The 16,286-nt window shown below is 48.2% G+C and overlaps 1 protein-coding gene across 3 annotated transcripts in view; it reads left to right on the forward strand.

Annotated features, from left to right (window-relative positions):
* Positions 1-444: 444 nt before the first annotated feature.
* The window catches only part of LOC111153347 (solute carrier family 24 member 1), a 28,440-nt gene continuing 12,598 nt past the window's right edge, over positions 445-16,286 (forward strand). For 2 of the 3 annotated variants that reach the window (XM_022512328.1, XM_022512331.1), the window contains exons 1-3: positions 445-2,345; positions 14,275-14,333; positions 15,643-15,753. In XM_022512328.1, coding sequence (XP_022368036.1) covers positions 445-2,345; positions 14,275-14,333; positions 15,643-15,753 — 2,071 coding nt within the window. Of the gene's footprint in view, positions 2,347-14,274; positions 14,334-15,632; positions 15,754-16,286 lie in introns of all 3 variants that reach the window. The other variant, XM_022512330.1, reaches the window with a different exon arrangement.

Consider the following 16,286-nt stretch of genomic DNA (forward strand, 5'->3'; position numbering starts at 1 on the left):
GACTGAGCTCCCAGCAACTCAGGCTTGGACCTGAGGGGTGCCGGTAGACCTCTTGTAGGGATCCCAAAGAGGGTTAGGTAGACCCAGCTCAGGAACCTGGGCTGTGGGCATGCCTACACAACACAGAGGACCACTAATGCTTTTTTTCTCTGGGACAGGCAGTAGGGGTAGTTTTGTTCCAGCAGAAACAACTGCGTCCTAGCACAAAGGCTCCTACATGAATTGTCATCACTCTTTTCTAGGGGTTTGATGGATCCCAGCTTTCCTCTTAGGGGCAAATAACCACCTTTTTTTTTTTTTTTTAAACACTCTAGGTTTGTGGATACCCCCTGGCTGGGCTTCATGGAGAAATCTTCACTGATCACCAACCTAAACGCCAGAACAGACCCCATCTTTTCACAGACAGAATGAGAGGTCTTCTGTAACCAGGCATAACTGGCCATCATGGGGAAATTGATCAGAATGGGAACACGGGAGAGGCGGTTACTCTGGCCAAAACGGCTTCATTGGAGTCGCCTCCTCTTCCTGTTGGGAACGTTGATCATTGGTTCCACCTACCAGCACCTGAGGAGCCCCAGGGGCCTCCCCTCATTGTGGGCAGCAGTGTCCTCCCAAAACCCTGTAAAACTGGCCAGCCGTGACCTCTCTAACAATGATATGATGATGGTGAGCAGTGACCCTTTAAGAGCTAGCTCTGAAATGGCGGGTGACACATTGGTGCCCCAAGCTACAGTTGGCAGGGGTGAAGCAACACCTGGCATAACAATGGAGAATACCCCCAATCCACCCAGAAGGATAGCCAACATCACTCCAACAACACCCAAGAATAACTATAACCTAACAGCAGCAGACACAGAAAGAGTGGAGGAAGACACCACAACCACACCCAGCAGAGTACTGAATCACTACACCCCAACTTCAAGCAGACCAACAGTAAAGAATCATACCTCAGCAACACCACCCAGCAGAGAAATGCAGAGCTACCACCCAACTCAGACTGGGAGAAAGGTGAAGAAATACACCCCATCTCCACTTGGTGGAATAGTAGACAATTATGCCCCATTCACACTCATGACAATGACAAAGAGCCATGGGATCACCCCCAGAACAACAGTGAAAGACAGTGAAACTATGACAACCACCAAAATATTGAAGACCAACCCTACTAAGAGAATGGTGGAGGAAACCACCCCAACTACTCTCAAGGGAATAATTCATACAACCCCAACTTTCCTGGTAAATGACATAGAAACAAACATCTTGACTTCTCCAAGGAGTATGATAGAAGAGAACACCCTGACTACCACCAGAAGAGTGGACAATAATAGATCAACCAAGCCCCGGGGGTTAGTGAGAAAGAACAAGCTGACAGCTCCTCTGGAAACGGTCCTGGGGGACACCACAGCCATCTCTGAGGGGCAAGTGACAATACGCACCACAACAGGCAGTAGCCCAACAGAAACCAAAACCTCTACCGCTACCTGGAGTATTAGTAATCCCTTGTCTAGAACCAGTGCATTGACCACTGGAATTTCCTCCACCACCTTCTGGGGGCTGGCAAAGAGAACTTCCACGGCACCAAGGCCCTCAGCATCCTCCGAGGCCAGGGCAAATCCAACCATCCAGGTCCATCACTGTGTGGTTGTGGAGCCAGCCCCAGCGGTGCCCCCTGCCACCTCCCCCAGCCTGACAACAGCTATGATCCCAGAGGTGCCCAGTTCCAGTCCCTCAGCACTGCCTCCTGGCTGGCCAGACCTTCATGCCAAGGGAGAGTACCCCCCAGACTTGTTCAGCATAGAGCAGCGGCAACAGGGCTGGGTGGCCCTGCACATCTTTGGCATGATATACGTGTTTGTGGCCTTGGCCATCGTGTGTGATGAGTACTTTGTCCCAGCCCTGGGTGTCATCACAGATAAACTACAGATCTCTGATGATGTGGCGGGTGCCACCTTCATGGCTGCTGGAGGCTCTGCCCCTGAGCTCTTCACCTCCCTCATTGGCGTCTTCATCTCCCACAGCAACGTGGGCATTGGTACCATCGTGGGCTCTGCTGTGTTCAACATCCTCTTTGTCATTGGCACCTGTGCCCTCTTCTCCCGGGAGATCCTCAATCTCACATGGTGGCCCTTATTCCGTGATGTCTCTTTCTACATCCTTGACCTGATAATGCTCATTATCTTCTTCCTGGACAGCCTCATTGCCTGGTGGGAAAGCCTGCTGTTGCTGCTGGGCTATGCTTTCTATGTGTTCACCATGAAGTGGAATAAGGAGGTCGAGGTCTGGGTGAAGGAGCAGCTCAGCAGGAGGCCAGTGGCCAAGGTCATGGCCCTAGGGGACCTCAGCAAGGTAAGGACAGGCTGGCTCAAGTTTCTGTAGCCCCTTTGGGACAAAAAAGATGAGGAGAAGCCAATGACTGAGGAGTGGAAATTCCTGGGTCAGACCTCAAGGGATGGGTGCTTTGGTTCCCTTTGCTAGTCAATAGACACTTAAAGTCCTATTCTTTGCCAGGCAGTTGGCAAGAGTGACCTTGGCTCAGCTCCCAATCACCCAATGGTTATTATTACAATCCACCATTGGCAGGGGAAGAAACAGAGGCCTAATGAAGTTAAACTACTCTTCAAGGTCACAGAGCAAATAGGCAGTGGAGCCAAGATCTGAACTTGGGTTGATCTGACTGGGTCTTTGGAAATGACATTTGAGCTGGGCTTTGGAGAATATCTAAGGAGATATCAGGCAGGGAAAAAATGATAATCTCTTCCATGTGCGTGCTGTTTATGGTTTGTCGAGCACCTTCACTTCCGTTTAATCCTGTTTGTTCACATTCTGGGTTTGGAGCTAGTGGCTTGGATAGGGTCTGACAAGGAGGACGTTTTTTGGTTTTGTTTTTGTTTTGTTTTTGATATATTGGTTAAGATGAGAGCTCCGCTCATCCACTGACAAGCCAGCATTGGGTGCAGGGCCCTCTCTCTTATCAAGTGGAGGCCAGATACCAGAGCTCCAACCCCAAGTCTTTCTCTTGGCTCCAAGATTCTTTCTTAAGAATTTCTTTGCCCTTGCGAGGGACCTTCCTTCTAAGTTCAGTGTGTGGTTCAATAACCTGGAAGATGAGATTAAGGTGGGGACGTGATTTCTGAAAATTCATCTCGAAGTTTTGTTGCTTGACTCCAAAGTGAGGTGCCTTAGGGAACACAGACCCTGGTTCTTTCCTGTTCCTAAAGGGTGGGTTTAGGCAAAGGTTGGCTCTCAGCCTGCCTCTTTCAGGTTTCAGAAAAGCCACTGGTGCAAGCGGAGTTTTGTGTGCAAGAGTGCAAGGACTTAGCTCTTTAATCCAGAGCAGTTTTGATGAGTGGGCAGGACGGAGACCAAATTCAGCAGCATGTCTGGGAGACACATGATGCAACAGAGATGAAATGTACTTCCTTTAGGATATTTGAGATGATGGAGTATTCTGGCCAGAGCACAGAAGTAGGAGTCAGGAAATCTGGATTCTAATCTGATTCTGCCTCTAACCACCTGTGTGACCTTGGACCGGCCCCTCCCTTCCCTTCCCTTCTCTGGCAGAAATTGTAACAGAGTCCACCTAGTTACCAAAAAGGTCCTGTCTAATGATCATTGTCCAAGTGAGTTTAATTCTGGCTGGCCCTGCATAGTGGTTATTTTTCTGGTCTGGTCAACTGAGCTCCAGCTGCCGTATTTGCAGATGATCCCCCAAAAAGAAATGTCCTACTCAAGGTTATACAGCCAGCAGGTATCAGAATCAGAATGGGAACCCAGTATCCGAACTCCCTATTCAGTGCTATTGCCTGCCAGCCTACTGCTCCATGAAGCCAGAAGCTTAAAAAAGAAAGGGAGGCTCAGAGCATTACATCATTTAATATGAAGAAACAGGGGCCTCCCTCCTACTGCAGTCCTCAGGGCATGCCTTGCTGAGGGAGGCCAGGAAGCCTGGCACTCTCCCCTGAGAAAAGCATGAAATGCCTTGGTATACATCAGGCTGTTTTCAAAATGCCTCTGAATGGCCTCCCAGTCCTTATCAGTAGTACTGTTTTTATTTAAGCTCTACAAATTCTGAATTTTCCATTTTGCGAGGGCTAGACCATCAAAGCAGATCTTGCGAAGCATGGTCATGATTTCAAAGGAGAACTTGTAACCTACTTAAGAGACTTCTAGGGCGTTACTAGCAGCTCTTTGCCGACCAGTGAGAGCGGTGCCAATCACAACTCTGTTCTTCTTTGCTGAAACAAATCCAGAATGAATCTTAATTAACAGCATTAAAAACAACAACAACAGGTTGAATTCCTGGTTATACTTGAAAGTCAATCTGTATTTATTTAAAATAAAAAATCTAGGGACACCTGGCTGGCTCAGTCAGTGGAACACGTAACTCTTGGTCTTGGGATCGTCAGTTTGAGCCCCATGCTGGGTGTAGAGATTGTTTAAAAATAAAATCTTTAAGGAACCCCTGGGTGGCTCAGTTGGTTAAGCATCTGCCTTCAGCTCAGGTCATGATCCCAGAGCCCAATGTGGGACTCCTGCTCACCTTCTTTCTCTGCCTGCTGCTGCCCCTGCTTGTACACGTGCCCGCTGTCTCTGACAAATAAATAAATACAATCTTTTTTTTTTTTTAAAGATTGTATTTATTTATTTGACAGAGATCACAAGTAGTCAGAGAGGCAGGCAGGGAGGGAAAGGAGGAAGCAAGCTCTCCTCGGAGCAGAGAGCCCGACTCCGGGCTCAATCCCAGGAACCCAGGATCACGACCCGAGCCGAAGGCAGAGGCTTTAACCCACTGAGCCACCCAGGTGCTCCATAAATAAAATCTTTAAAAAAATAAAATAAAAAACCTATAGTTAGTACTTTGCAGCATTAACAACTCCTCACTAAAAATTAGTCCAAATAACAAGAACTATGACTATTTTATTCATTTGATATAGAGTGAGAGAGAGAGAGAGCACAAGGAGGGGGCAGAGGGAAAGTGAGAAGCAGACTCCTCGCTGAGCAGGGAGCCCGATGCGGGGCTCCATCCCAGGACCCTGAGCTGAAGGCAGATGACTGACTGAGCCACCCAGGCATCCTGGACTATGGCTATTTTGTATATGTGCTGCCGAAGTGAGCACGACTATGGCTATTTTGAAATGGTTTTTAAAACATGTGGATTTGGATTTCACCTTAGGTGTCTAAAAGCCAAAAAGAAGGAGAGAGGGAGAGAGGGAGAGGGAAAGAGAGCGAGAGCGAGAGAGAGAGAGAGAGAGAGAGAGAGAGAACTGTCTTTACTTCTATCTTTATGTCCGTGTTTGGGTGGCCGAAACCTATGATCCGGTCAGAGGGAGATAGATTATCCTGAACTTCACTGCTAGACTAGGAGCAAGCCATTCAGTTTTGAATTCATGAAACAATTTTCTGGAAATCCAATCATTGATCTAGTAAACTGTGTTGGCATTCGTTTTGCGGTTTATGCAAGAGGGTGTCCTTACCCCTGTAAACTGTTTCACTTCAACATGAAAATAAGCATGCCTTACTGTCTCACTCCTGTTGACCTATTGACTCACACCTCTTCCTGACTAATGGTTCCCTTCTCTGAGCATCACCCCAGGAAAGCAGGGGACCAGGGAAGTGGCTTATTCCATCAGCCATGCTCCAAACTGAAGAAGTTGGAGAGAAGTGGGGCACAACCAGACAGAGGAGTAAGGAGCCAAGGAGGGAGGCTGGGCAGGCAAGGTCAGAGCCACAGGTGGTCGCGAAGTCTAAGCAGCAGGAAGAGAAATGGAGGGCAGAGTGATCCAGCTCCCTTTGGAGAGAAACAGGAACAGGAAAGACATCTGGGCCTCTCCCTTCCTCTCTTGCCAGCCTGGGGCGAGGTGCGGAGAGGGTGGCTACATCATCAGACTCATCGTTGCCAGTGCATGGGTCAACAATCTTTTTTTTCCCCCAAAGAGGCGAGCCCGGGCTCCTGTCTCTAGCAGGAGGTGCTAAGTATGTGTTTCAGTTTCCTCAGGAAACCCTAACAATTCAGGGGTTCCAGGGTAGAGAGAAAAAAGAGTGGGGAGGGACTCCTTGCTTATGGAAGGCCTATTCCGTATGTACATGATCTCAACAATTTCTCACGAAAGCCCTGCAAGGATAGATGGCAGCCTCCATTTTGCAGATGAGAAAACTGAGGCTCAGAGAGGATCATTAACTCAGTCCGTTCCATAGCTCTTGGTGGCTCTCACCATGGGCGGGTGAATCTGTATCTCTGCGTTTTAACCCAGGCTTTGCTGCAAACTGCCCCTGTTGCTCTGGGCAAGTCAGTGCCATTCAACAAACCTTTATCTGTAAGCGTTTCAGTGAGAAGCACCAGCACAGACAAGAGTAACTATCACGGAAGGAACACTATACAAAGTGCTAGGAAGTCACTCTGCTTTCCCACCAGGCCTTAGATTGCTGATCTATAAAGTGAGTGGGATGACGATCTCATGCAGGGGTTGGCACACTGCTACTGTAAAGGGCCAGACAGTAAATCGTTCGGGCCTTGCAGGACATGCAGTCTCTGTCACAACTACTCAGCTCTGCTATAGCATGAAAGCTGCCACAGACAATACAGCGACAAACGGGAGCGGCCACACGCTGCTTCCCCAAGTCCAACATACTTGCAAGTCTTCCTCCTGAGCAGCCTGGAGACGAGATCAGCGGAGAACGATTCGTTTTCTTCCCGGATATTTACCCAGCTGATATCTGTAGAGTTTCTGAGCTGGAGGGCCTTTCGCTTTACTTTTTATCCTGCCCTGACAACTTAGCATTGGAGTAAAGGGGTTTTCTGGGGGTGGGGAGGGGATGATTCTATCAGAATTCACTTAAGAGGGGCACCTGGGTGGCTCAGTGGGTTAAAGCCTCTGCCTTCGGCTCAGGTCATGAGCCCAGGGTCCTGGGATTGAGCCCCGCATTGGGCTCTCTGCTTAGCGGGGAGCCTGCTTCCTCCTCTCTCTCTGCCTGCCTCTCTGCCTACTTGTGATCTCTGCCTGTCAAATAAATAAATAAAATCTTAAAAAAAAAAAAAAAGAATTCACTTAAGAGCATTTCTAGAAAAAAATAAATGGTGTAGCATCGGACACAGACACATAGTAAAAATTTTAGAGTCTCTCTTTTGACACTGGCTGAGAAAGAAATCAAAGCTAAGATACTTTAGACAACATTGGTCAAACCGGCATTTGGTTGGTTTGGTTTGGGATGCCTTTTATGATCCCTGTTATTGTTCGCTTGCTCTGAAGCTCTATACCTGAGTGCAAACTATACCCCCCCACAGTGTATTTATTCTAGCCCGAAATGATAAATACCTGACTTGCCTTGACCATGCATAGTCACAGAAGGCCAACAAACAGCAAAGCTGATGCATTGGCCTGGTTTAAAAAGCTTTATCTATTTGTGCTTGGAAGCACCATGGGCCTTTCTCTATAGAGAGAGCTCCCAGCTCAGCCAGCAAGGACCAGCCATCTGCATGAGATGCTGATTGGCAATATGGCCTAAGGGGCACGAGTGGTAAAAAGGAATCCAAGGTGGGAGGGGAACAAGCTATTTTGGGTCCTTCTGGGTCCCTGTCCACACACTATGCCTTCAAGAATACTTCAGAATGAGAAACTCTGGGGAAAAGTCTGCCACTCTTTCCTTAAATGCATTGGGGGCTGTTTTTTGTTTTGTTTTGTTTTTCCTGGCAAAGTTTTTGAATTAAAGTAATGAACATGACCCCCTAAGCAGACAAACCAGGTGCCTCCTAAGGGGGCCAGTCCTCCCCTTGTCGAGGCTGACATTTATTCCAAGGGCTTCTGTCAGTGGCTGGTATAGCCAGCTGTCTGCTGTGGAGACAGCAGGACTGTGGACAGGAAGCCCTATGGACAGGAAGACTTCTCCAGCGTCTGTGGACCCCACTCATGCTAGGCTTCAGGGAATCCACTTAGCTCCCAAAGAGCCCCTCCTAGCCTGGGCTGAGGTGTTCCCAGTTTTCTTTCTTTCTCTCTCTCTCTCTTTCAAGATAATATTCACACATTTTCGTTTTATTTTTATTTTTTTCTTAAGCAGGCCCCACACCCATCGTGCGGCTTGAACTCACAGCCCTAAGATCAAGAGTTGCATACTCTGAGCCACCCAGGGTTCCCTCCTTTTACTGTCCAAGGGTTCCCTCCTTTGACCCCTTGAATAGTTAGCTTCCTCCCAGTTGTCAGAAAAAGATGACAAGAGTAGAATTCTCAGTTTTAAGGCTTCTTTTCCTCATAACGTTTTTTTTAGTGTTCACCTGCTAGTCGGTGCTAGCAGATGACAAAATGAATGAATGAGAAAGAAACAAATAGGAGTAGAAAAATTCAAATACCTGATTGTGCCTGGTCCAACGGATTGTGGTTTCCATGGAGGCATGTGTACCTGTAAATGAGATTTTACATGCATTCTTGCTACACAGTAATATTTTCTCTTAGTGTATATGATGGGATTAAGTATGAAATTAGATAATTGGTGGTGTTCTACAAATAACAGCATGGTTTCTAGATACTCTGCCACCTGAATAAGTTGGAAACATAAAACTAACCTTATTTAGTGTGGGGAGTGGGCATATAGATGCTAAACAATTAAAAAAAAAAATAAGGTAATTTCAGAGAGTGACAAGGGCGGTGAAGTTAAGCGTGCCTGTGGTGGAGAGGGACTGGAGGTGGGGCCCCCTCTTGTGAGGGAGAGCAGGAGAAGCCTCTTGGAGGGAGAAAGGTCTAAACAGAGATCTGCAGAATGAGAAGGGAAACCACCCCGTGCTCCATGGGGAAGAATTCTGGAAGAGGAAATAACATCTGCAAAGGCTTAGAGCCCAGAAGGAGCTCAGTACATTGGAATAAAGAACTGGAGGCCAGTGTGGTCAGTAAGTGAGGGGAGAGTAGAGCAAGATAACGCTGGAGAGGTGGGAGTGGCTTCCTGCCGGGCCCTATGGGTCAGCTATGGACTTTGGATTTTAACTGATGCTCAGCAGGGAACAAAGTGACGAGGAGCCATATTAAGAGGTCGGTCCTAACCGCTGTGTAGAAAATGAACCGTAGGGGCACCTGGGTGGCTCAGTGGGTTAAAGCCTCTGCCTTCGGCTGGGGTCATGATCCCGGGGTCCTGGGATCGAGCCCCGCATCGGGCTCTCTGCTCCGTAGAGTGCCTGCTTCCTCCTCTCTCTCTGCCTGCCTCTCTGCCTATTTGTGATCTCTCTCTGTCAAATAAATGAATAAAATGTTAAAAAAAAAAAAAAAGAAAATGAACTGTAGGTGTGCGAGGGTAAAAACAGGGAGTCCAGTTGGGAGGCTGATGTGGGCATCCAATGTGTGTATCTTTGAGAGATGTTTTAAAGGCAGAATCATCTGGACTGGTGATGAAGTGGGTGGGAGGGTGCCACAGCCAGAGAAGTCAAGGATGCTGCCAGGTTTTCGCCTTGAGCAGTGGGGTAGATGGTGGTCCCACCCAGTGAAAAAGGGAAGACTCGAGGACGGACGGGGTTAGGACTATTCAAGAGTTTTCAGTCAGGAGTGATGAATTTGGGTGCCTACGGCACCTCCAAGTGGGTATGTCTGGGAGACAGTTACCCACATGGGCCTGAAGCTCAGGAGCAAGGTCTGGGCTAGAGATTTGTGAATCACTGACAACATGTGGTAATTAAAATCGAGGACCGGCTGAGAGAGGGAGTGGGAGGGAGAGGGGGAGGCCCTAGGTCTGTGCCATAAAGAGCTCCAATGCTCATTCATTCAGCAAACATTTATTGAATCCCTTTATATGAGGCCCGTGTAGGGTCTGGGGTTACAGTGAGAAAAAAGGCACAGTCCCAAGTCCTTGATGAGCTCGGCCTAGCGGAGTGGGAATTGATATAAATTTTGTGGGGCCTGACACTCTTTAAGGAAAAGCATGTAAGACTAGCTACGTGGAGCCACTCAGCTCTTGAAATGGGGCAAATCTGGACTGAGATATGCTGTAAGTATAAAATATACACTGGGCTTCAAAGGCTTGGTATGAAAAAAAAAGGGCAAAATAGCTCATTGATATTTTTATATTAATTACATGTTGAATTATGATATTTTTAGTATATTGGGTTAAAGTATATTATTAAAATTAATTTCATATGTTCCTTTTACATTAAAAAATGTGGCTACTACCTGATGATTCACAGACCTGTGCCCCTGGGGGAAATAATACATTGTGTGTTAATAAAAAAAAATGTGGCTACTAAAATAGTTAAAGTTATGTATGTGGCTTGCATTCTATTTCTATTGGACAGTGCTGGACTGGAGGTGAGAGGAGGCTAGTAGGTGCTCAGCTAAGGAGTCTGGACTCCCTTGTGAGAACAGTAAGCCCCTAGGGTGTGGGGGAGGGACGCGATTTGTGCTTTGTTCAGACTATCACTCTGGCTGAAGGATGGAGAATGAACTGAAGAGGAACAGATCAGGAATCAGGAGGGTTTTACAGGACTGTAGGCAGGAGAGATGTGGCTGAATTTGAGGACTTTTAGGAACTAGGTCTGACAGCTGATTGGATGTGGGCTGTGAAGGAGAGGGAGGAATTTGGGTAGACTTCCGGGTTTCCAGCTTAGAAAAAATGAGTGGATCGATCAGAGTGCAAGACTGTATGCAGGAAAAGGTTAGAGTGAAGGGTCCCTTACTGGAGTGTAACTTGGGTAAAGGCAGGACTCGGACCAAGAATTCAGTAAAAACACTTGTTAAATGAATATTAAAAAAAAAAAAAAATCACAGGGGCGCCTGGGTGGCTCAGTGGTTTAAGCCTCTGCCTTCAGCTCAGGTTGTGATCTCAGAGTCCTGGGATCGAACCCCATATCGGGCTCTCTGCTCAGCGGGGAGCCTGCTTCCTCCCCTCTCTGCCTGCTGTTCTGCCTACTTGTGATCTCTCTCTCTCCGTGTCAAATAAATAAATAAAATCTTTTAAAAAAAATCACAGACTAAAATATATGGTTCAGGGAATGTGTCCTGGATGGTCTAGGAGGGGAGAAGCCAATGATTAACTGCGGTATTAGTGGGAGATAGAAATTGGAAGTCAGGAGGCGGAGCCCCCTGAGGGGCTGCCATATTTGCTGTCACAGGTTTCAGGAGCAGCTACAAGGGATCCCACTGCTCAGCCTCAGCAAGATGCGTCACAGGTGCTGGGGGGTTTGGCTGGCATGAAGACATCCTCTTCGGTCTGCTCCCTTCGCTAATTTTTATGAGGAGAAGGAGAAGGTGGGGTAATGAGGCTGAAGAAAGGGGAGGGGTGATGGATTGGTGTCAGAGGTGGATATGAAATGTGTTTGTACCAAGAGCATATTCTGAAAGCACCTCCTTGCCAGGACTGCTACCCATAATAGACCCATCATCCACATCTAAATGGAGAAGAACATTCATGTCCACTTACCTAAAATGTCAATAATTTGGAACAAAGCCCACTAGGGAATGGAAATTTTGCCTCATTATCTTATTTATGCCTGGGCAAAGAAATGCGAGCTAGTAAAGGACAACAGCAACAACATACTTCTAATGGACATCAGGGGGTCAGAGTTCTGACACTGACTTTGTGAGTGTGGGCAAGTGACACACTCTTTCCGCATCTCTGTTTTCTCAACTATCCAAGAGCAGTAATAATACTGACCTTGTGTGCTTCGTGGAGTTAATAGTCCTGGATGAGAGAGTGGTTATGAAGGGCTTCAGAAAATTGGAAGTACATTCTGATCTCAGAAGATATTGATATGTGCAAAGAACGATGAACTCAGAAATATTTTGGCTTTGGTAAATCTGAATGGCAGAAAAATCATTAGGCACGTGCATCACGGGGCAGAAGTCAATCTCTCCTGCCCCTCTGTGGACAGAACTAGCTTCCCCAAAGGGCACCCTGGCTCCTTCCGGTTTTTTGCCTCCAGAAACTTACTGGGTGAAGGTTGGATGGGATAAACGTGAGAAGGCTGGGCCAGCAGGTGTAAACTTACCATACCAGTAAACCTACCCTGTGTCATGAAAGAGTCAGGGGATTTGTTCAGAAATTCGAAGTGCTCCCTTCATATGCAGATTGGTTATTTCTGCTCTGTTTCATTCGTTTGCATATTCATTGGTTCATCCATCCATTCATTCAATTCATTCAGCCATCTATGTCCAGCATTCAAACCTCCCACATCCTTCAAAGCTCACTCAAATTCTGCCTACTTCAGGAAGCCTTCTTGTCCTTCCCGCCACTGCAGCTTCATCTACGCTTCTCATTTCTTGCGCCACTCTCTGCTTTGCAGTACTTTTTTTTTTTTTTTAAGATTTTATTTGTATATCCGACAGACAGAAATCACAAGTAGGCAGAGAGGCAGAGGGGGAAGCAAGCTCCCCGCTGAGCAGAGAGCCCGACACGCAGAGCTCGATCCCAGGACCCTGGGACCATGACCTGAGCTGAAGGCAGAGGCTTTAACCCATTGAGCCACCCAGGCACCCCTACTTTGTCAGTATTGGTTCCAGTTCCTTTCTGGACATAGAACCCGTGTCCTCGACATCTTTCCGTCCCGACAGCACTAGCACACTGACCTATAAGCAGCAGGTACTCAGGAAATAAGAACTGAATGAATGAACAAATTGGGAGGATGGGGGGTGTGAAGTACCCTGGCTCAGGCACTATTTTATCTTCTGCGTTGAAACAGAGACAGTAGCAAGTCCAGTTCTAGTTTTGGCCATAGAGGCCAGCAGTGGGGAGGTGAAGACAGGTATTGGGGGCAACTGTTGGGGTGACCATGTTGCCTGAAGATAGCACTAGAAGCTCCTTAGGAATAGCTACTCAGTCGGCTCACTTTTAATGAGCATCTACTATGTACAAGACACTGTGCTGCAGGTTAGGAGAACAGAGATGACTGTATTGTCACTTCGAAAAAAAATTGCGTCTAGCTGGGTAGACAACTCACATATGTCAATAGTTAAAACATAATTCTTTTAAAAGTTCAAATGGCATTATATATAAAGCAGTAAATGCAAGGCGGCAGGCTAGTGGTCCAGACAATAAGTACTGTGTGTTTAGTGATTCTCCATCTTAGATTTTTCTAGGGCTGTCTCTTTTCCTTCTGGAGCCTCCGGCAGCTTCCGGAGGACCCGAGCGCTTACTTGATCACAGAGCCAGATTTTGGTAACACAAAATGTGTTTACTGTTATATAGCTTTTGAGGAGAGAAGGGATCATAGGGAGCTGGAGTGAGGGTGGGAGTAGAAGGGGCCATTCAGGAAAGCTTTATAGAAAAATTCACCCTGAATTTTCTGAGAAACTGGTAGATGTGGAGGAATGCAGAAGGTGTTTTAAGCAGAGAGAAGAGTCATGAACAAGGCCCCAGGAGTTGGAATGGATTGGGGACAGTTAGAGGACAGTTCATTCACATATCATGCAACAAGTGTTTATTGAACCTTTGCGAAGTGCCCCAGGAGTTGGAATGGATTGGGGACAGTTAGAGGACAGTTCATTCACATATCATGCAACAAGTGTTTATTGAACCTTTGCGAAGTGCCCAAGAGTGTTTTTCTGCTGGACACATAGTGGTGAATGAAATAAGCAATCTTTCTTCAAGATGCTGGGGGTAGGGGGTGGTGGGTGGGGAGTGGGGCACCTGGGTGGCTCAGTCAGTTAAGCATCTACCTTGGGCTCAGGTCATGATCACAGTGTCCTGGCATCGAGTCCAGCGTTGGACTCCTTGCTCAGTGGGGAGCGTGCTTCTCCCTCTGCTCGTGCTCTCTCTCTGACAAATAAATAAGCAAAATCTTAAAAAAAGATGCTGGGGGGGCAGTTAATTTGTTTGTATGTTTGTTAACAACGTTAGCAATGTTTGTTAACACACAAATAAATTGAGGAAAGCGCTATGGAGAAGAACAGGAATCTATAAAAGAGAATGAGACAACACCTCAGCTCCCCAGAGGAAGGTTGCATGTAAATAGAGACCTCAAATTGGAGAGTGAGGGAAGGAAGGAGGGTGCCAAGCATGGGAGGAGGGGCCCCGCGATGAGGGTTTCAAAGTGGGGAAAGAGGATGTTGCGTTTGAGAGGCTGAAAGACAGTTGGTGTTACTGGAGTGTAGATAGTGGACATATTTGACTGGGCCTACTGTGTGCAGGCGGAAGCCAGACCATGAAAGGCCAGGCTGGGGTTTGGATATGGTAAAACATCTCCTGAGAGCAGGTTATTTTTGGGTGTGTTTCTTTGTTCCCACCTGAGGGTTCCCCGGAGAGAGAGAGAAGTAGGGAGGGAGAGCAAGTGTCTCTCCAAACATCCCATAACTCCAGTCCCTGTTTGCGGCCAGGCTATGGGGCAGTCATGGTGAATGAGCTACAGGAAAACAAGAGGGACAAGGTGGGTGCCATGTGGCGTCTGCCCAGGGGGGACACCTCAGGGTCTCGGAGGGCAGCCATAGAGCTGAGGCACTGTGGCCCTGATGCAGAGGGTCCTGGGTGGGGTTCAGGCTTGGGAAGCTCCTGGGAGTGCTCCCAGGGCAAGCTAGGGAAGGAGCCAGCTCCTTTGCCAGAGGGACTGTCACCTCCAAGGTGGCCTGGGAGGAGGTGCTCTTTAGGGAGCTAAATCCAGAATGTCGCTGCTTGCTCTGCTCCTGGCTTGCTGTGTGAGCTTTTGCATCTGTAAAATGACTGTGGACTAGACGAACTCAAGCCCCAACGTTTAGAATTGATCTAAAAAGTACCTGTGGATTTGGAATGCTCCAGAAATAAGAGAAACATAGGAGGGGCACTGGAAGCAGGGGAGTCTCAGGTTCCTGGTATCTTAGCTGCCTTTGGGCGGTGAGATATTTGGAAAGAATTATGGGATTCCTGGAGAGGAGAGAGGCTGGGGCCTGAATGAAATCTTCCTCACCGAAGAAAATCCCTAGGCCTGCTGTGGAGTACTGTGTTACCACAGCCACTAGATGGCAGAGGAGTTCAGCTCCGGAGGAATGGGATTGGGGGGGGGGGGGTGTGCGAGAGCCTGAGCAAGCGTTGGTCTGTCTTGGATGCTCCTTTGCAAATCAGATGATATTTCTATGTGTGTCACATCTGGGTATCTGCGCACATAGGTGTGAGTATGTGTGTGCCTGTGAGGATCTCCTGAGCATCTGTGGGTAGAAAAAAAGGAACAGAACTGGGAATCAAAAGTCCTGAGCGCTAGTATCGAGTCTTTAATTTACTCCCCACCGGACCTTGGATACACCACCTAGCCTTGTTCACTTTCCGTTTCCTTTTCTGTAGAAGGAGATCACAGTCTTGCTTATCTGGGGCTGGGGCAATGATAAAGCAGGATGATGCTCTGGGGACCGTGAAGTGTACCCATGCACAGGGGGTCTGCGTGTGGGGGTGTGTTTCTGTGAGAGTGTATCTTCAGGGAAGGACAGACCCTATGTTTCGTGCACATTGTCTGCTCCCTGTTGAGACCTTGGGGAATTATTCAGTACATAGAATTATCCAGTCATGGAAGAGCGAGGGGAGGCTGGGAAAGAAAGCAGTGTTAACGCTCCTGATGGAGGTGAAGGGAGGGGGAGGCCAGGATAAGGCTCCTGTGCTTTGTTCTGCCCTTCAAGGGAGGGGGGCCGGGGATAGTGAGGCCCTCGTGCGTGGCTCCTTCCCTGGCTTGGGCAGGGCCCACTGAGGCCCTCTTCTCCTCTGCTCAGCTCCCAGCAGTGCTCCCAGCAGTGCTGACCCGAGAGAGGAGCTTGGCCTCTCTGCACAACAGTACCATCCGCAGCCCCATCTTCCAGCTCATGCTCCACAGCCTGGACCCTCTGGGAGAAGGTAAGTAAGGCCTCCCCAGACCTGCACGGTCTCTTGTCCACTCCCTCCCTCCTGCAGCTGGACAAGAACAGGGACCTGCAAAACTAGGAGGCAGTGGGTAGGATGAGGGCAGAGTGGGGTATCAAGAGCAGAGGAAAGATGGGGGATGAAGTCAGCAGTCTGGGAGACAGGGCAGAGAGAAGGCACAGGACTCAACAGGAGCTAAGGTCCTTAGGTATCCGCATCCCATGACTTCCCTGTCTCTGTGTCCCTTCCTGTAAAAGAGTTTATCTGTAGTTGGTGAGGCCAAGCGTGCCGTGTGCCCTGCTCCAGTGTATGTGGGGTTGCCTTCAGTGACTTCCCTACAAGGCCTACCACCCACAAGTCAGCTCCAGTATCCCACAGAATCTCCAACCAGGCAGCTTGTCCCAGGCTGACTAGTCAGGGCCACTCCTGGAGGTACCTCCTGTAGGGCCCCGCAGCCCGGAACCTCTGAGTGGTACCCCTCTGTGCTCCGTGTTGAGCTCTGGAGTCCCATGAAAACTGCTAACCCC

Source organism: Enhydra lutris, unplaced genomic scaffold, assembly GCF_002288905.1.
Source record: "Enhydra lutris kenyoni isolate GAN:26980312 unplaced genomic scaffold, ASM228890v2 scaffoldscaffold31, whole genome shotgun sequence".
NCBI classification, from domain to species: domain Eukaryota; kingdom Metazoa; phylum Chordata; class Mammalia; order Carnivora; family Mustelidae; genus Enhydra; species Enhydra lutris.